The following is a 21946-nucleotide window of genomic DNA, read 5'->3' as shown; positions in this document are numbered from 1 at the left end:
GTGTATTGAATTAGTGCTGCCCTAATCCAATCGGAGAAGCATCAACATACAGCTCTGTTTCATCTTTGTATCTAAAGAATCCTAGTATCTTAATCATTTTCAACGCTTCTGTCTTCAAAAACATAAATTCTCTTTCTTCATTATGACTCCAATAAAATGTTTCAGCCTTTGCCAGATTTCTTAGGTAATTTGTTTTCTCGGCTCGGTGGTAAATAAAACGTTCTGTAAAGTTCATCAGACCAAGGAAACTTTTAACCTCCGATTGTGTTTCAGGTCTTCTAAAATCCTTGATTGCTTTCATTTTATCATCCTCAATCCTTAATCCATCTTTTGAAAAATTGAATCCCACAAATTTAACAGCTTGTTTCCCAATAACGCATTTCTTTTTATTCAAACTGACACCATGCTCATGTAATCGATTTAGAACTACCTTCAAGTTAGCATCATGCTCTTCTTTAGTTCTTCCACGAACCATTACATCATCCAAATAGTTCACTACTCCTACACATCCGGCTAACATGTGGAATCTCTAGAAAAATATCTGGTGCATTGCATAATCCAAAAGGCAATCTTTTGAATCTGTATGTAGCATTGCCAGCGAAAAAATCGTCAAATGTCTTGAATTTTCATGAAGAACAACATGAAAGAAAGCACTGGTAAGATCGATTTTGGAAAACCATGCTGCTCCATCTAAGTCAGCTACTTAGTATTGCTTCCAATGTTGGCATCAGAAAAGGTGGCCTGATTTTGCTTTTATTCGCTCCCCTCAAATCAACTACTAGACGAATATCATCTTTTCCTTTCGGAACGACTAATAAGGACGAACAGAAAGATTTATCCATTTCTTTTGTGACTTCTTCAATTATACCAGTTCTCAATAACTCCTTGATTCTCCGTTCAGTTTCATCTTTTAAAGCCGGTGGAATATTTGTGAACACGTTACGAGAAGGTGGTAAACTTCTATCATAAGCACGTTCAACGAGTGGTACATGAAATTTAGAAAATTCGTCAGAACTGATTGCAAAAATTTCACCAGGAAAATGTTTTATATCTGACTTGGAGTGGCATGGGTTGATTGCAACATTAAGACCAACTTGTAAAGCACTCTATCGAATGGCAGTACTTCTTCCCAACCATATCGTCCTATCTTCCCCAATGACCCTCGCAGCCACTATATGATCTTCCCCTTGGAATAAAGAATTTGTGTATCAAATTTGGGGGCCCTCCTTAGCCGTGCGGTAAGACGCGCGGCTACAAAGCAAGACCATGCTGAGGGTGGCTGGGTTCGATTCCCGGTGCCGGTCGGCTTGGAAATTGTCTCGACTTCCCTGGGCATAAAAGTATCATCGTGCTAGCCTCATGATATACGAATGCAAAAATGGTAACCTGGCTTAGAAACCTCGCAGTTAATAACTGTGGAAGTGCTTAATCAACACTAAGCTGCGAGGCGGCTCTGTCCCAGTGTGGGGATGTAATGCCAATAAGAAGAAGAAGTATCAAATTTGGTTGAAATCGTTCCTGAGGGTTGACAGTTACACTAAACTGCTTCTTTTATAAAGAGTGCTCTCCCCCGTACCCTCCCTCTTTTTCCAACGATACTTCCACTCCCTCAAGCAAGGATCTCAGTTGGAAAAATTCATGTACCCACGACCCCGTCTATTGGTAGCCGGTAGGTACAATATGCTTCCTAGACGGATTCTGTCGCACTCGGTCCACCAGCAACTTTTGTTGCCTAACGTTTCAGACGAAATAGATCTGCCAACCTTTTCAAATCTATGTATATAAAAATGAAATGGTCTGTGTTCGTATCCACATAACTCGAAAACGACTGGATGGATTGTCTTCATTCCTTCAGCAAATATGTTCGTTATCGTTTCCGACGGGTTTATATGATATTTCCTCATGTAAAAACTACGAGTAAGGTTGAGTAAATAGTGGAAAACTAAAATTAAGAATCGTAAGGAAATTTCGCATGGACAACAACACTTTCGCCTACTACGCAGGACAACGTCTGCCGGGTCGACTAGTGTTCTATAAATGTTTCATTCTCAGTTGAGTCAAGCTTATTAAACGGCATTCTATAGAATATATTCTCGAATGGAATACACTCTGCAGTTCAAAGCTAGAGAGGATTCAGCATGTCGGCTGTTGAACCACTGTGCGCGGATGAGGAAAACAGGTTCCTCTCTCGCTCGCAGAAGAATCGCCAGCCCATCAGCTCCCAACAACATCAGCGAAAGCCCTGGCACAGGCAGGCGGCCGCAGGAGAACAAAGAAAAATCATATTATTGAAATTTCGTGTGTCTGCATTATATAACACACATAAAACATATTGGAGCTAAGCGCATTGCGTAGTTACAAATTGTCACTTCGAAGATCAAGACGTGTTTTGTAGTTTGCTCCTGGCCCGTTTGGAGAGCTTTGGGGGTTTTGAGGAGAACAGCACTTTCATGGGTTGCTTTTGTTTGCTTTGGTGTGAGGATTAATCAACAGTCTGAGTAGGTCAGCTCGAATTTTTGTGAAAATCGAACAAAAATAAAGAAAGCAGATTGTGTGCAATAGTTTTTGTGGCTGGTGATAAAATAGAAGAAACAGTGCGTGAAATATCTATTTTTGGGGTGGTTTTGGAGTGAAAAAGTTGGAAGAATTTTCTTTGTTCTGACGGTTCGTTGAAATCTAGAAGCACAGCAATCGTTGAAAATAGAGAATCGGCAGTGTTCCGACGAGTGAGAAAGCTGGCTGACATTTTGAATTTTTATTAACTTCGTGCCAGTGACACTTTTATTTATTAGACTTTTGCGCACTGGTAGTGCTTGTGTTCTTATTCTAAGAAATCATATTAAAAGAGAAAAGCCCATTGGTGTGATTTGAAAATGGCAGATAGTTTAGTGGAAGCGCCAGCTCCCAGTTCAAGCCATTTGATGAATTTGGGGGCTCTAATTTCGGCAGATTTACAGCCGGGCTCTTCGTCCGGTCCTTCATCGATTCCCTCTTCCTCGGCTGCTTCGGTGGTCGCGTCCTCGTCCTCGTCGTCCTCTTCCGGTGGACAGCCCTCGACATTATTGATTTCTGTGGCCACCCAACCTGCACACGGTGGTCTAAATTTATCCGAGCAAATCATGACCAGTAGCCAAGAGTTGAATCTCAGTTTGGGCAACAGCAGTAGTAGCAATAGTAGCAGTGCGGTCAATCAACAGCAGGTTGGGGAATCGCAAAAGGTCACACGCCCATCCGAGCACACGGATGAGGATGAGCCGGAAACAAAACGAAAGAAAATCGATAAACCTGTGACCAAAATGATTGAAAAGCTGGAAGCCCGTCTCGGTGGCATTCTGTGTTGTGCTGTCTGTCTGGATCTGCCAAGGACTGCAATGTATCAGGTAAATTTATCGATCCCTCCCTTCGAGCTTTCCCTACAACAATTTTGCTCGTATTGTTGAAAATTAAAACAAAAAAAAACAAGTAGAGAGAACAAGGTACTTGAGGGAGTAAAATGGGTTCTCTAATGGCTCCTACTAGCTGTGGCGACCCCTCCCAACTCCTGCGAAATGGGTTTCAACGAGTAGAATGTTGAAGATTTGGGTCGTCGTAACACTTTTCTTTTGCTTTGCTCATTCGCCCAGGGAAGTGATGGGCCACGGTGGGCAACCTGTCCGTGTATGAGTGTTTTGCAAATTACTCTATCCATTGATGGGCTATTCAGTCTGGTGGGGGGACGTATGATTCGTTTCAAAGGTATTTGTGCATGTCTCCAGATTTTCTTAGGTCTTATGCAATTCGAGATTGTACTCTTTTTATCGTACGACGACAAGTGCCACGTGTACAACTACAACAAATCGCGTTTGATTAGGTCTGCCACTTGATCTAACGCCAGCCTTAGAACTGGTAGCTGTCTATGTAAAATGTTGGCCTTGGAATTTGCAACTTGCCGCTCGAACGAGTTTCCACTTCCAGTTAGGAATTGCGCGTAAACTAGACGTGCGCGCGGAGGAATTCGAATGGGCTAAATTTAAATTTTCAATTATGTGTCCCCGTCAGCTAGCATGTCAGGGTCGGAGCATCGTCAATACCCCACAACAATAGCAGCAAGTAAATCAGACGTACATTTTTGTACTCCCAGCAGCAACAATAACAACGAACGTTACACTCGTCGATACGGCCCGTCTACATTATGTTGTGAGTGAGGTAGAAAAAAAGAGAAATCCCTGTTTGCGACGGATCAAAATAATACACTGCGCAGAAGACACTGGTCCCCGCGGTAACTTGCCCCGCGCGAGAGGGAGAATAATGTAAACAAAATAAGAACAAACTCGCACACAAACACGTGCCACAGGCCCAGGGGTTTCTGACGAAAGCATGGCTGGAAGAGGATTCCCTTTTTCGTGAAGTCATGTTTAAGTTTACGTGATTAAAACAAATTTTGTTTATTGCTGAAATCGTTATAGCGGAATATTCTCTAATAGAATTATTTTCGTTATATGCTCAATCTTTAGTTTTTATATTTATCCAGACAATGTTTTCAAGAACATTGAAACATATGAATTAGCTTCTAACAATTTTCTGGCAACTTTTGAAAGAAAAGTCAAATAATAGAATTGTAATGCTATATTTAAATACACAAAACGTTCTTCTGCGTTTGTGATTTGCGGTTAAACAGATAGCAGCTTCCGGAGGAGTATTTTTTCGGAATCTTTGATCGCTACCAGCCCTGTGAACGGAACTATTGCGTTACATACCTACTTCATGTAAAAAAGTAAATGTCGACCACCATTTTGAATTAAATATCCTCCTGTTAGGCTGCCCGTGGTTTGACATCACCAGAATTGCGTTTATTTTCAAAGCAATATTGCAAAATAATTCATACATAACTGTTGAGAATTTTGAATTTTTCTAAAAGTACATCGATGCAATTTATAATGAACAATTGCATTACTTCTAATTTCATAAAATATGTGTCTTAAAGCGATTAAACATCAGCGGAAACGATTACGTCACCCGCGACTGTCACCAACATCGCATGTCTCCCACTCAGCTGATCTCAGCTGCGATGGTGCCCCATTCGTTTCATTGTCGCCTTGCCTTGGTCAATCATTACCAAACTTTGCGAGAACGATATTAGTGCGAAAAAAAATTCCACGACTAATCACCTTGCTTAGTATGAGAACGGGTTTTCGATTGGTTTGTGAAATGCAAGTAATGCAAGCCCAGTCACGTTGGCTGACGATGTGCATTCGAATGGAGGACAGTCGAGTGTAGTCAGCAGTTTGGCTTTGCATACATCTACCGAGCGAACCAATGAAAGCAATACAGTCAAAAGCAGAAAATGTAAGCAGAGAACTTTGCCCCCTGCTTTGCCATCATGATCAATAATAATCAAGTCACACGGAGGAAAACAACAACAAACCTCTCTCTCTTTCCCGTTGAGTTTTGTCCTCCTCCCCCCTTTGACCAGCACCCACTGAATACCCTCGAATGGGTTTGCGAATTTCAAGAGAACGAGAGTGGAAACTCGACTCGCTGCCTGCTGATGATGACTGATGGTCGATGGATAGTTCGCTCCCTCGGAACAGCTGACACGGATGTATGTTGATAGCTGGTGTGTGTGTATATGCGATTGAGAATGTAATCACTGTGAGACCAGAGTTTGCGTATGTTGATATGAGGTTGAGAAACATCGGAATTATTTTAGCCATGGACGCCACGGTCAGATTTAGTTTTTCTTAGAGCCTCGAAATGATTGCAAAATGATACGCCATTCCCATCAGTGTGTTTCAGATTAACTTATGGTTTCATTCAATATTCAATGCCCAGATCAAATAGGAGCCTAGCTAAACAATTGAAAAAATTGGACCAATAATAAATTATTTAGGTATTTATTCGACTACACCCCGGAAATAATTATAAGACATTCGCTGATTTTGATACAAAATGGTCCTGTTTGTGGACCAAAATCTCGATTTCTAGCTATTAGATTGAAGACATATTTGGCATCCCAGCCTAAAAAGACTTAAATTTTCAATTAATAATGGTTTTTAGTATGCATGTTTACTGAGGCACGTTTCAGTTGGAAATAATTATAAAGCTACTCCACTTATATGGAGCTTCATATAAAAGTGGTGGTTTTATAATTATTTCCAACTAAAACATGCCTTTTCGGTAATCGAGATTTTGGTCCTTAAACATGATCATTTTGTAGGAAAATTAGCAAATGTCTTTTGATTATTTCCGGGGGTGTATGAAATATTTCAAAAATTTTGGGCATTTTATGATTACTCATCAATCTTGATGTTGGATTTTATTTTACAACTTTCATAGTTTTCTTAATTAAAATACCTACTTATAGTAACAGAATGTTATCATGTAAGAATAAATAGACGCAGCGAATTGAAGAACAACGTTCTGCGCTGACTTGCCATTGAGCAACCATCTGACTGGAACGATTTCGATCGAGTTCGCCAATAATTGAGACGTAATAACAGCAACAAACTGAACCGAATCCAAGGCTGCTTCACGTGCTATGCCTTTTGGTTTTTGTTGGAGAATCTATGGATGGGTTATTTCAACTCCGCAGTGTGACGAAGGGCATATGCTGAGTGAGAGAACAAAATAATATGGCTGCGAAGAATTGATTTTTTTTTACAGTTGACTTTCCATGTGTCAATGCTCTCAATGAATTCATGGAAGCAATCGTTTCAATGGTCGATAATTCAGACGTTGCAGTTCGGTTCGAAATATCTTTGGATTCATAAAAAGTTGAGTGATTATCATTATTTATTATTATTCAGATATTTTTATCAAGAGATCATTTGAGCAATCGCCCCTAGGAATCTATCAAAAGATTGTTTCTGCAATTTGTTCGCGGGCGAGATTAATGTAATGGATGTCTACAAATACATCAGGAGTTTTGCCAGCAATTTCTCAGCAGTTAAGGCAGAAATTCCTTCAAGGACTATCGCGATATATTGTTTCTATATATTCCGTTAGAGATCTATTCCGAAACTCCTTCTCGATTTCGTCAGAAATATTGTCATGCATTGTTCAAGAACTCCTTCTTCAATGTCTACATTATGTTTTCTCATAACTTTCTCACGTCAGAAAATAGTTCTGAGAATCTGCCAGGATTCTCTTACAACAAGTATTTTGGAAATTCACGGATTGCATAAGGAATTCATCCGTTAATTCCTATATGGGTCCTCTAGAATCTCAAAATAAGTTAACCTTTTAAGAATTCCTTGTTGTAAGATGGCTAGTTCGATCTGTCTTGTATGTTTTCGGATGAGAAACATTCTCGACTCCCTAGCATCTCGACTGCAATGGCATTAAGAAAACCTTTCACTTGATTACTATGGAAATGCCACCAAGTACTTGAGATGAAGGCCATGTTCCAGAATGGAATGTAGAACCATAGAAGGATAAGAAAATTTCTCCAAGTATTTCTTCAAAAATTTCCTCAGGGGTCGGGGTCCTTGAGAAATCTAATAACTAAATACATTTATCTTTGAAATTAATTGAAGGAATGCTTTGAAGGCTTAAGAATTTTCTAACATATTCTATAAGGAAATTCACCAAACATTGCCCAAATAATTCTTAACATAATTTCTTCAGAAATACTTCACAATTTTCTCCAGAAATTCTCAATGAAGTTGATTCTGAGAGGAGGCATCGACATTTTCATATCAAACGGTATTTCAATTGGTGACTTTTTCTTAGTGTATTTATAATTGTCGGAACGGTCTATAGTGATCAATAATCAAGTGATATTTCTCAAAGGGTACCGAAGGAGAGCTCTCTCACTCCCCCCCCTCTCTCTCTTTCTATCTCTCTCTCTTTCTATCTCTTTCTCTCTCTCTCTCTCTCTCTCTCTCTCTCTCTCACTCGCTCTCTATCCTCCCTCTCTCCCCCCCTGTCTCTCTCTGTCTCACTCTCTCCCCCCTCGCTCGCTCACTCTCTCTCCCCCTCTCTCTCACTTTCTCACTCCCCTCTCGCTCACTCCCCCCTCTCTCTCTCTCGCTCTCTTTTCGACTTTTGAGTCCATTGGGACCATTACATTCAAGTATTGACTGAGTTAGAGTGAATGCTCGGAATAGCTTAAGAACCTACTCGGAGCACGAAAGCACCTTTTGTGGTGTGGGTTGATTCATAGCCGGACTGCCATCAGTACTTCCCAATAAAACCCTGATTAATCCACCTAGCGGTGATGGTGCCTTTCTCGTGCATTATAAAAATAGTATTTTGGCCATTACTCTTAAGCCCATAGGCCAATCCCGATCTGGCCAATTTCCAATAGGAAAAAATGGGAGAGTATTCTGCGTCGAATGCAACGAGTAAATCGGTTAAGGATAAGTACTTGAAAAATGATTGACGCTTTTTTTTGTTGGGTGCGCACAGACACACACACATACACACAGACATCACCTCAATTCGTCGAGCTGAGTTGATCGGTATATAACACTATGGGTCTCTTAGTATACGAGAATGGCAAAAAACAACTCTTTTGGTAATTATTAGACACTTCTAGACATCGCCAGGGGGGGGGGGGGGAAACCTTATTATGGGCCAATCTGCGTTTGAATATTATTTTGAGAATAGAAGAAAAATGTGTACTAAATACTGAAGACATTCTTAATGAACTTAATCTGTGAATTAAAAAACTCGTAAATGCTTCTAAAATGTAGGAATCGGAAATGTGGCGACCAAAGTGCTCTTTATGGATCACATGGAGTTTTTTTTGACTAAAACAGCCAAAATTATCTCAAATCTACACAAAATCCATACCACTACTTCCCGGAATCAATCATTGAACAAAAAGGGTTGTTGGGTTGGTAAACCGGATTGTAGTTCTTGAGGGATCCAAAGGGAAAAACTGAATAGTTTTATAGCAATAAATTTGAGAGCAAATTGTCCTCACTGCTGTAAAGCATTGTGGTTCAGCAAGCCCCGCGATTACCATAATAGTGGCTAATAATTAAGTAAGCTTATCCAGCTTCATGATTTTCAAATATTTTTTAAAACATGATACCGGATATCCCTCAGAAACCAGCGCATACGACAGGTTCAAGGGGAAATACAGACATATTCTTTGTTTGCTCTTGATAGCTAAAAGCATTTCTTAATAGACCTTTGGATTTTGCAGTCGGTTTGTTTTTTTAATTGGCATCTTAAGTAATCAAAATGTTGTATTTATCGTTGCTTAATTCTTGATTTTGGCGCCCTCCTAAGGCTGGCGCTCTTGGCGAGGGCCATCCCGTCAAACCGCACGTTACGGCGCAGCTCTCAATCAATCCTCAAAAACTTTTCTGCGACAAGTGCGCTACTCGGCAATCTCGGGACCATGGGGAAAAGTCAATGCACTCATTGGAAAGAGAGTGTCCTTCACCATCTATCTTTACATTCGATCCTCCCGATGCCCTTGGGAAATATTTTGCAACGTTAGTCTCTACGAACGGTAAGGTCGATTGCTTAAAGAAACCCAGCCATGGAGCACCTCCAGTTTCAATCGGATCGTCAAAACACTCATCAACTAACATTTTTCGTTTGCAGAGCTTTTGTTTGCTCTCTCTAGGAGCAATCGAAAATCCTCAGGGCCTGATGAGGTGGGTTACTCCGTGTTAAATCGTCGTCGTCTCACGTGTAGTGTAAAGTGATTTCGATCCCGAAAAATCAGGTCACAGGTTGAGATCCCTCCTACTTCAGACCCTTACCTCCTGCCCCCTAGTAGTCGAACAACTTGTCATCTGACATATTTAGAAGAAGTTGGAGGTTGATGGAAGATTCGATTTCTAACCACATGCGTTCCGTCTTGGCTATGGAACCAGCACTAACATTTTGCCGGTTTAAGGGACGTACTTCAGAACGCCCTTGATAAAGGCCGACTTGGCACTGGCACACTATGGGGGATCCCCATACAAGCGAGCGGTCAAAAATAAAATTGGACTTTTAAAGTGATTTTCCACTTAGTTTTAGCTGTGTATGGTCGAAATAGCATGAATATACAATTTCCAACCCCCTTTGGGATCGTCTATGAATTACGTAATTATTTTTTCATAGGTTCGATTAACGTGACAAAGCAAACCTATTTGGGAAGTTGAAATTTCGTGCGTTTTCTTAAGGAGAAGGAAGGGGCCTGTACAAAACTAAGTTCAGCAATTTATGGACATTATGGCGGCGATCATGTTAAATGACATTAATTTCATGACATTCCGTGATATTTTTTGTTCTCACTCTCATGCCTCACAATTTGTATTTAGAACAATTTGTTTGACAAAGTACTAGGATCTGAAGGATCATAAAGCATTAAATGTTAATCAAATAATCAGAATTGAAAATAACTTTTGAAAAAGAGTATTAACAAATTAGAAATCGCAATCCCATGACATTTTTACGTACAAGTTATTCAAAAATGAGATTAATATATTCTCAAAAATGTGGACATTCATTGTGGAATGTAAGAATGCTCCATTCTTCCGAAAAGCAAAATTCTTTTAATTTAAATAACAACACTATTTGAATTACTTTTGATTTGTTTTCATGATTTCTACAAGTTATATACAGCATCATTCTTTTTCTGAGTCAAGGTTTAAGTCTTCAATGATATTTTCTTCAATTCCATCAACGATGGAAGATGAGATAAATTCATCTAAAGTATTAGAAGATAAAGAACTTTGAAAATCTTCAAATATTACAAAATTACGTATGGCATAAGAATAACTAAGTGAAAATTTTTTTCCAACGTCTCCTCGTTATCCAAATCTTAAAATGGATCTGATTCATGTAAGGCACGAAGGAAAAATGTCAACATTGCCTCTCTTGATCATTTCTTGCATTATGAGTTCTAAATTTCTTCAACTGTTTATATTGACTTTCCGCTGGTTGTTCAGCCAGTGAACCTCAAAGTGTAGATGAGTGAATAAATATTTCCTACCATTAGCCAGACATTCATGAACACTAGCAGGAATTTCATACTTTGCTCCGTTCTAACTAAGATATTGTTCGTCTTTACTTTTGCAATAAACATGTCGGGAATTATTGATTCCAGGAGATTTATAAATATTTTACATATTATGAAATCTCATATTTAGTTCTCCATCAGTAGCTAATGAATAGCTCAGAAAATTAGGTTTAGAGAATGACTCAAAACCACTCAAGCCCCAAAACGCATTTCAGCGGAATGGCGACGGAAACGGTAAAATTTGACAGGAAATATGCGAGCGAACTGTTAAATCCTTCCGTTACCGTTGTGCTGCATTGCATTGGGGTTTTATTCATTTACTCCTTTGAAAAGTTAATTAAATGAGCTCAAATGGTTATAAATAAAGTCGAAGTTATTACCAATAAATGTATTTTGACCATACCCTTTGAGCGCATGGTTCAGTCTGACCCATTTTCAATAGGAGACGTTGGGACTAGATTTCCCGTCGAATAGAGCATGTTGCGAGAAAATCGGACACAAATAAGGTCTAAATGGCGATTGCGTTCTTTTGCGCTTTTATACATACAGACGCGCATGCACACACATACAGACATCACCTCAATTCTTCGCGCTGAGTTAGTTGATATATACCACTAGGGTCTCCGGCCTTCTATCAAACATTCGTTTTGGAATGAGCATTAACCTTGGAGTACAGAGAGAGGCAAAACACGGTAAAAAACAAATGAAAAAAATCAGAGTGACTTAACTCTGTTAATTGCAAATACTGGCAAGAAATTCTTTCAGGACATTTAGTCGAAGCTTTGTCCTTGATGTGTATCATAAAAGAACCTGGGGATTCCTGAGGAAAAAAAAGTTCTTCACTATCAAAGTTGAAAATAGCGTCGTTTTGGAAAAATATTGCTTCCTGCATTTTTCAATTTTTTTTTTTCACAGTGTAACCATTAGTTTTGCACACCATTTAAAAAGCTTATACAATAACCTTTGTAATGATGTATTAACATTGAAGAAAAACATTTAAAAATATTTCAATAAATAGTTGAAAATAAAATATTTTTTCAGAAAATTTGCTAACTTTTTTACCCATTTCTGACTTTGCCACCTTATATCTTTGGAACTAGTGCACCTAGAGACTTCAAATTCAGAATTTCTCTTAATTAGAGTATTGACAATGGAGAGAAAATATTTTAAAATAATTCGGAAGACATGACATTTTCGATTAATGACCGCCCGAAATCCTATAGTGTGGCAATATCATGGCAAATGAAGAACTGAAGTCATTTCAAAATTCAAGAAAAAAAAAACGCCAGCATAGTCCCATTGGATATTTCGCACACATTTCAATATACTTGGATCCCCTTAAAGGCTCCCCCAAACCTAAGCGATTTCATCGCCGCGACGGCGACAACTAGTCGCCGCGATTCTATCGTTGGGTCGCTGCAGGCAATACTCTATTTACGCTTCCATACCAACGGTGACAGAATCGCTGTCGCCAAGCGATAGAATCGCGTCGCGACTGTCGTATCGCGTGTGTTTGGGGGAACCTTAAGACTCAAATATTTGGGGGACTGGGGCTTCTTTGGGATTATTCTAGCATTCATCCACAAATTTCTCTCCCGCCGTTCATCCTAATAGGCAACTCTGCTTCCAGAACCTACCTGCAGTAAACTGAAGTCCCACAAGGTTTTCTTTCCCCCAAAGGTATTTATATCATTGTTTACGCTGACGATATCCTGCTTGGGGTCGTTGGAGATTCTCCCGGCAGAACGCGAATCTGAACCCAAGCAGCGGTTTGCTGCTATGACGGCTCCAACCGATTAAACTCATACCCAACCGGGGAATTCATTGATCGAGGACTCACCATCCTTCCTCATTTTAGAGCAGTGAAAACGGGTTGCTCTATGGTCTGGTCAACACCCTTTCAAAATCGCATGAACCACCAACAACAGGGCCAACCGAAACCGAGTCGGAGCGGCGCTGATCGATAGCAGACTGCTATACGGGTTAGAATCGACATTCCCAGCACATCGAAAGCTCACCAACATCCTCTCCACTATATTCAATCAGTACCTTCAAGTAGCATCCGGACCTTCAAGTAGCATCCGGACCTTCAAGTTCAAGACCTTCAACTTCCCTTCTACACCTGCTGAGGCCGCCTGCCATGAAGTAGACGTCACCCTTTTTTATACAAGTAAGACGATCGGATTTTGTGTCCAGTGTCCGGCGCCGGTCTCCCCCCCCCCACTGGTGAGCACGCAGCCGCCACGTCTAGGGAGGTAGAATGCAAAGGTTCTTCGAAGGCCTGTTCCGAAACCGCTTAATACCATCTTTGCCCGATTCGGGAACGTTATTACGTCGCAGCGAGGTATCGGTATAGGTCAAGAGTATCCAGGAACCGTGTATTTTCCGCTGAGGCCGCTGCTGTTTTCAATGCCGCCAGCCTCCCTTCAGATAAGCCTGTACTTATTCTGTCGGACTCTGCACACTGTCTGGGTCTGTAATGCGACCACCACCCCAAACACCTTTACATCCAAAGTATTCTCCAAAACAGATTCCCCAGCGCTGGACACCTCCCAATACCGGACACTTCTAAAAACGGCACTTGCAGAGATCCCTCCATCATCTTATGTAGTACAAAAGAAAGCTACTGTCCTTTACCTAAATGGAATATCAGATCCCCATGTTGTAAGCTTTGTACAAAATTTGAAATTAAACAAAAATATCAAAAATTTCCATGTTTCGTCTTATTTTAGAAGGTTTGAATCAACAATATTAAAACCCATCGAATGCATTCTGATTATGTAGAGATGGTCAATATTAGTCATATTTCAAATAGCGACCATGATTTGCTAGATATATAATGTATCTATGGTGCAAAATCAATTTCTGTATCCGGTAGCTGTCCCCCGGGTCCGGACAGTTTGTTTTTTCATGTGATCAAATAGCCATCCTTTACACCTGTTATGTTAAACTTACTTCAATTCAGATATTTTTTCTTCCTGAGGTATCAAAATTGAAGATGTCATTGAAAATGGAGGGAATTTTGAGTAGGATGTAAGAAATTGAGCTGGAGAGTCAAAAAAGCTCTACTAACATGTGTTAATATCTACAACGTGAAGCAAGTGAAAAATATTACTATTCTAAATTATTTCTATACTCATGTAATAGGAACTTAACAAGTATAATTACAGTCAAACCTCCATGAGTCGATATTGAAGGGACCATCGACTCATGGAAATATCGACATGTGGAATAGGAAATCTTTGGCAATCTGTTTGAAGGGACCATCACAGTAACCCAGAAAATATTTTTTAATATGGGATAATTTGCTTCCATGAGTCGATATCGAGTCATAGAACATCGACTCATGGAGGTTTGACTGTAATAGGAACTTGGTCATATTTGAACATGATGCAAAAGTGTCCAGTACTCGGGGACACTTTTCTGAACCGTGAAAATTTTCACTAAAATTCATCATCAAAATACATCGTCCAAAAACGTGTCCAAATCATCAAATATAGTTTGTATGAATCATCAATGATAATATATTGTGTACATATATGGTATACAAGTAAGCATAATCCGGATAATTAGAGAGTTTTTCGTTGAATGGCTTATGTGTCCGGCACTGGGGGATCTCCCCCTATCAAGAAAGTCATTCGTCGAATTTGGCAATCTCAGTGGTCCAGTTCGTCCTCAACTTAGAATAGGAAAGCTAAGGGCACCACACCGGCCTCTGATCAAAGTTGAACCGTAAGGAACAACAAGTGATCTCCAGGCTTTGGGTGGTGTTGCAGCAATCTCGTTCATGCTGCATGTTTCTCCTGCACTAAATGCTCACATTTGCCGTCATACCAGTCGTTATTTTGTGTTTTGGACCGCACAGCTGTGTAGAACAAGCTGAAATGCATCATCAGAACCAGTGCTCCCTGCATGTGGAGGTTTTTAAAAAAGTTTATCATGAGGTATAGCCTCCCGAATTAGTTCTTTATCATGATAGTGTACGAAAAAAGTCTCTCACGGTATACTAAATATCGTATACGTATACATACAGAGATGATAAGTCAGAGACTTTCTCATTCGCTTTTGGATTCAGTCCCTGCTTAAGAGATTGCTTCAGGAATTTAATCGATGATTGCTTTGTAAAATTGTTTTAAATTTAACAAAAAAAAATCAGAAGGGTTGAGTACAAGACACGACCGCAAGGTAGACGTTGGACTACGTAAGTATATTATTGTAACACAATACGCATTGGACATGATTATGGTTCTGATATTAGTGTTAGCTAAAGTATTAGAAATACAATCAAATACGCAGAGTTTCAATTTCGATTGAATTGCCCAGAGTAGTTCACAAAATGTGTGCAAAATTAAGCAAAACCCTTCGAATATGTGCATGGTTTTGCACAAATTTTGTGGACTTCACATACTCAACACAAAACAGCTTATCATAAACTCAGGGACGCCACATTCTCTCTTTCGTTTATATTTCTGGTGGCCCTGAAAAGGGCCGTTTGTTTGTGTTGGTGATTCTGCTGCCGAAGTCAATTTCCGCTGTGGCCAAGCGATGATGATTTGTCCTTGATGAAAATGTACTCTGCTCAACCTTTTCTTTTGGAAAATTGAGTTTCTGAAAAGAACCGATTGATTTACAATAATGAGCTCTCCCAACAAACTAAAACAAATCCAGATCCAGATGCTAGGACCGCTTGCCCATTTCCACGACATATCGAACGAAATGGCTCTCGCGCGCGGGAAAGCAACTTTCTTGTAATCAAGTAAGACGGCGCATTAGTCCCGCCTCTTTGTTAATCGGGATGAGCGTGAACACTCACCAAAGGGGCGGAGCTAGAGGGTTTACGTTATTGACTACAAGAAGGCTGCTTCTCCGCGCGCGAGACATTTCGTTCGTTCAGTATCTTGAAATAAAATTACACATTACTGATACTGAAGTCATCCATGCGGCAGCATCTTCCTCCGACGCGTGCTACGGACGGAAACTTTTTGCGATTGCCGAGCAAATCATTTTCACTTTGAACCAAATTCTTCCTTAACCTTCCCTTTTATAGAATGTTGGTTACTGAGAAGAACCGAATAACATAAATAATGCGCCTTCCGAATCACTAACAGCAACCACTCAACTGTCCGACGCGCGCTTGTGATTCTGATGCCGAAGTCAATTTCCGCTGTGGCCAAGCGATGATGATTTGTCCTTGATGAAAATGTATTCTGCTCAACCTTTTCTTTTGGGAAATTGAGGTTCTGACAAGAATCGATTAATTTCGAATAATGCGCCTTCCAAATTAACTGCAACAAATCCAGATTCCAAACCATGCGAGAAATTTTCACTGGAGTGCCGATGACGCCGACGATAGTCTGTTTGCCGCAGAGCCGTTACAGATGCAGCAAACACCGCCGTCACTGCCATCGTTCTGTCCGCTCTCTGTGGATCCTCGAACCGAAATGACGCGCGGGTGCGAAACACAGGTGACTTATATCATTATGATGTCCTTGTTGGGAATGCATGAACGGGATTGGTTGATTCTGATATTTTTACTGGGTAGGACAAGAATTGAAATTTCTAATAGCTAATCGTGAATAATCAAAAGTTTCAAAGAAATTGACAAATTGCTGGAGAGTTTCCGCGTCGATTGATATATAAATCTCAAAATCCATCGAAAGATAAAGGCTGTATCATCGTTCAAAATCTTACATGATTTCGTGACGGTCTCCAATTTTAGATTCTGATTTGACACCCAGTACCTTCGGGTAAGACGTTGTCCAACGTCAAAAAATGTTTCTAGAAGTTTTTTGGGGTTTTCCTCACGAATGCCTCAAGGTTGTTTCAAAGAAAAATCTTGCGAGTTTGTACGAGAATCGAGAGAAACTCTCTCTGTGAATTCTTCCAGAGATCGCTTCACAGTTTTATTTTGAGTTTCGCTGGACATTCCTCGAAAAATGTCTTGAGGATTCCTTCATCTTATCAGGAGTTTCAACATGGATTTTTACTAGACTTATTTCAAGGATTGTTTTAGATATTCTTCTAGGGATTTCAGAAAAGTCATTGAAACACCTTTTAGGTGTTAGATGAAGTGGGTTCTCCCTTGATTATAGTTAGCTACATTATCTCGAATATTTTGTAGACATTGGACATTTTCATCAATTTTTACTATGGATGAATTTCAGCACTTCTGTAATGGTAAGAAGTAGGCACACTTGGGCTCTTCCTGGTTTGTGTGTCGGTTTTGACTCGATGGCACTAGTCTATGGGTGTGACCGATCTGCACTGTAATGAATCCAAAAGACATTAGAATTCTCGTTACCTTCAAAAATATTTATATCTGCTACAACACCGGTTGAAAATTCAAGGTCCACAGTTTTCGTAAGTACATGCCAAATGATACATGATACTGGTCGGGATCATTGGCATTTGCTTCAAATTTGCTGTCGCTGTAACAGTGGATTTGCATCAAACCCTTGACATTCTTGAGGATTACTAAAAGTTTATTAAACCTCAAGGATTCTGTAAATATTCTAATAAGCTAATGAGGTGAAATATGTCGAGCTTTGAATTGTATTTTCAAAATTTATTTATCGACCGACTAACAGATTCCTTCTCCTCCCGTTACAAATGCCTGAACGGGTAAACCTTTCCATGTAACAGCATTTGCGTCACCGTGTGCTAAAAATATTTGTACGTCTGGTATTTATTGCGAGAAAAGAGAAAAATTCTAATTTTGCGGAGCAAAGAAGAAGAAGCAGACTGAGTGTCGGAAACTTCAAAATGACATGCACTGTACAAAAAGTGTTGATATTTCTTAATATCAGGAATATTCGAGAAATTTAAAATGTTTCAAAATCACATAAATATATGAGAAAATGCCTTCAAAGTATCATAAAACTTGTTTAAAAAAATAGCGGCATGTAACACTCGTTTAAAGTTGCATATTCCCGCTGATTTTAAAAATCAGCATTCACACCGGAAAAATAAACTAAAAATTTTTACCGTGCAACAAGTGATTTGACGTTTGCGGAACAGCTTTCCGAAAGTCGACCGTCGGACCCTGGTTCGAATTTTTCAATCTTCTCGCAATATGTACCAATAAAATGTGATAGACAACCACCATCTGTCAGCGGAGAACTCGCTCAGGGCTCTTTACTTTCCCTAGTCACACCCGACACAAAAACTCAAAATAGACGAAAATAAAAGCCATAAATAAAATCCGTTAATCGAACATGATGGTCCACTGAACTAGATACTGTTTCAACTAATCCATTGTCCGCCGTACACATCAGCTTGCACTGTAGCACAAAGTCTGCAATTATCGGCTGATTCAGATCGAAGCAGTTTTAACATGGCGGTTCGGTTCCATCATCAATCGCAGCCAATAATTGTGTATTCCGGGGCCCGGATTCGAACTCGAATTGAACGGAATCATTGATGGAAATAATTACGCCGACGATATTTATGGGTGTGATACAACTCGCTTTCTGTTGTTTGTTTGTACATATGTTGGATTGATGCGTGTGCGATTCGCTAGGGTAGATCATCATCAGAAGACAACGAACAACTGGCTCCACGCGCAAGGCCTTGGCGTGGCAGCATGGTATTTGGTTATTTACAGCGCCTTTGGTTGTGTCGTTCAACTGGCGAGAAGCAGAAGCACTCGGTACTTAGGTGGAACATTTTTGCTTCCCTTAGAGTCTGATAAATTTTCTAAAATTAGATCGTGTATTCGAGAACCAGCAGTTTGGTCCATGTTTCTTTACGGATGCTTAGGTTTAATGACCTTCTCTAAACTTATGGGCGAGTCTCGCTACCAAGAACATTAAACAACAACACAAAGTCGAAAGTAGGTAATTCATTCCATGCGATGTACTCATATGCAGTGAGGAAAAATGCGGGTGACGTAATTTGTCGTTCCGATACTATTCCACAAAACGTCAATCCGTTCATCATGAATTGTTCCCAAGAAAAAGAAAACATAATTATCATCGCAAGAATCGCACCGAAACTGCCACATGGCACTTGGAATTTGTGAAAATACTCTCCTATACGGTCAATAGCAACAGCTCGTTTTCCGTCGCCAGCGACGACGCCATCCATTCGTCTGCTTTCGATGCCTAGTGGATATTTTGTGAAAATAATGTTCGCCACACTGTCTACCGAATCGGCGCCAAGTGTGGGGGCTATCGAATATCTCTTGACTGTCTCGAGTTGGGTCACTTGAAATGCGAGAAATAAACCATTCGACTGGCGAGCGAAAATGCTGTTCGATAATTAGACAATATTGAATGTGAGGTTTGACGATAGGGATTGCATCTGGCGAGCAAATCACCCTCTCTGGGGACAGGTTTTCCCTTTTCGAGAGACTCTGGGGACGCCTTCACGTTCGTCGGCTGTTCTTGTGTAGGTTGTTTTAGAAACGTGTTTCCACATCTTTCAAGGACAGCCAGTTTTACGAGAAAATGTGACTTCTATTTCAATAATCATGTGCATTTTTAACTTTTTTTAGTGTGGCGATTGCATCATAGTTATTTTGCGAGATGTTGACGTGTTTTTGTATCATATACTGTCGAAAATCGGAGAATGACTTAAACACGTAAATTTTTGTATATTGCAGATCCTTCTGCTAATGAATAATTTACAAAGAAGTGGGGAATGTCTGGAAAGATAAAAAACACTGCCTTGAACAAAATCTTGTCTTACGACATTCACGATAAAAAGGTTTAATTATTTTGAATACACGTGCCTTTTATTAGCACTGCTATCGAATGCCGCATTTTGTCATTGAAGTTTCGTACTCGCTCATATCCTAGTCGGTTTATTCAAAGGGAACATGGTGTAACATGTATGCTTGTATAATATTCAATATTTTAACTTTTTCAATGTTACTTTTATTCCTCATCCTGATATCATGATTGTCTTATAAAAATAGAGTAATTTTGTAAGAGTTGTTTGCATCTAATTTGTGTTATTTAAGGCAATCTTATTGAAATATTGAACGGCTTATTAGAAAATGAAAAAATCTATCACATTCGTTTTACCTATCTACACTAACCAAAGCTAATTATTCCGGTCAGTTTAAATCAGTAGATTGAAACGTTTTAATCACAGTGACAAAACGTTGTAAAATTTAACAACAGATGCATTTTGCACCATTTTCCCCAGCGGCATGCGTGTGCTTGGTCTCGATATCGCCGTCATATGTTTACAGTAAGCTAACACGTGACAGCCATGTTATACGCTTGGTTCTACTGAATCTTGTTGTTTGGGTTAGAGCAGAGTTATGTGGCAGAGTCTTTGAAACTTTGGCTATGAGTATGAATGACTAAGTAGGGGGTGTAATTTAGTGGGGGTCAAATCCTTAAGAAAGTCTATTTAGAAGCAATCTAATCGAGCTCATTTGAATTTTCGGTCATTGCATTTATTACTATCAGATACTATTGTATGGAAATAAAAATTCCTATTGGGAAAATATCAATGAATGCATCCGATCAATGCGTATCGGTTCTAGCTTCTTCGGATTCGGATGGTGCTGATAAATCCAGAAAATAAGCCTGCTCAGTGTTCATAAAGCACCTTTGCAGTTTTTAAGTTTCATAAATATATCGAATAGAGAAATAAATAAATAACTGCGAGGTTTCTAAGACAAGTTACCATTTTTGGTTTGGTGTATCATGGCGTTAACACGATGATACTGTCATGCCCAGGGAAGTCGGGAATCAAACCCAGCCACTCTGAGCACGGTCTTACTTTGTAGATGCGCTCTAACCGCTAGGCTGAGGGGGCCTCAATTCGTCTATCAGAGCTGGCCTACATTATTAAAAAAAAAAGTTTGCTCTTTGTGTACCATTTCGATCTGTTAAAATACCACACAGGCTCGCGCTGATAATTTAGATTTTCTTTGCACAGTGTGTAGAACAACAGTCCTTATGGCATAGTATTGCGTGTTTCTCTGATTCTGCCCGGAAGAGTGTGTAATTGAGTGTCTGAAAAAGTGAATATAATCTAAATAATTTGAAATGTGTTAAATAAACGCATCGCGTTGGAATGTGTGGAAAAAACTTTTGATCGTTGCTTGACATGGGTAGGTGTGATGTGTGTGTTCTGTGTACCGCTCTGCTGCCATTCATTGTGGAACGTAAAAGGAAAATGGATGCTCGTTTATGGATGCAAGGAAGAATGTTTCTCCGGCGCTGGCTTTAATTGACTCACAGGCTTTGCATTCTACTCTCAGCACTTGTCTACACAGTCTATTAGCAGCCATTGTCAGTAGGAACTAGCAGACTGCAAATCCCGTGAATTGAAAGCCAGCGTCCATTTATATCAATTAGAAGACTTTTCATATTTCTGTCTTTGTTAGAAATGATCATTATTTGTCGTAGATTGACGCAAGAAAGATTGTAAAATATTTTCAACTGACATAGTTCCAGTATTATGTAAATTGGAAGATTTCAGCATTCAATATTGCTGTTTATGGAAGATATTATTTGTAGGATCAATTGAAAATATTTAAATAGAAAATACAATGTGAGATCATTATTCATTAGTCTTAAAGTTTCATAGGATCTAAAAAGTTAAAAAAAATACGCTCAGCAATAATAGTTATTCAACGCCAAAGTTTTAATGTTATTTAAATTGTACATCGCAATTTGTTTCATATCAGTGTGATCATGATTAATACAATTTTAAAAGGAATAAGAAGATTTACCTTAAAAAAAGTGTACAACGGAATAAAGCAAAGAAATAAACGTTCGAGGTAAATTGAAAACCGCTATCTTTTCATTTTCGTTCACTAATTACTAGTTAAGACAAGTTGAATTGTTCCTCCGCTTCGTTTCACCCCAGCATGTTAACTCAGTTAACACAGCAAGTCCTCCACCCTTCGTTCGTTGAAAGCCAGGAAGCCAGATATCACAACAAACAATGGGCAGAGCGCCAGGAAAGAAAAGAAAGATGAATCCACCCAGAAGAATCTGACGTGTTTTAATCGAAGCTATTTTTCCTTTTTCTTTC

The 21946-nt window shown here is 39.5% G+C and overlaps 1 protein-coding gene across 2 annotated transcripts in view; it reads left to right on the top strand.

Annotated features, from left to right (window-relative positions):
* Positions 1-2346: 2346 nt before the first annotated feature.
* Positions 2347-21946, top strand: part of LOC134220265 (zinc finger TRAF-type-containing protein 1 homolog) — a 33189-nt gene continuing 13589 nt past the window's right edge. For both annotated transcript variants that reach the window (XM_062699269.1, XM_062699268.1), the window contains exon 1: positions 2347-3380. In XM_062699269.1, the coding sequence (XP_062555253.1) occupies positions 2874-3380 (507 nt within the window). In that variant the 5' untranslated portion in view covers positions 2347-2873. The remainder of the gene's footprint in view (positions 3381-21946) is intronic.

Source organism: Armigeres subalbatus, chromosome 3 (assembly GCF_024139115.2).
Source record: "Armigeres subalbatus isolate Guangzhou_Male chromosome 3, GZ_Asu_2, whole genome shotgun sequence".
NCBI classification, from domain to species: domain Eukaryota; kingdom Metazoa; phylum Arthropoda; class Insecta; order Diptera; family Culicidae; genus Armigeres; species Armigeres subalbatus.
This window is presented reverse-complemented; position numbering and strand designations above follow the sequence as displayed.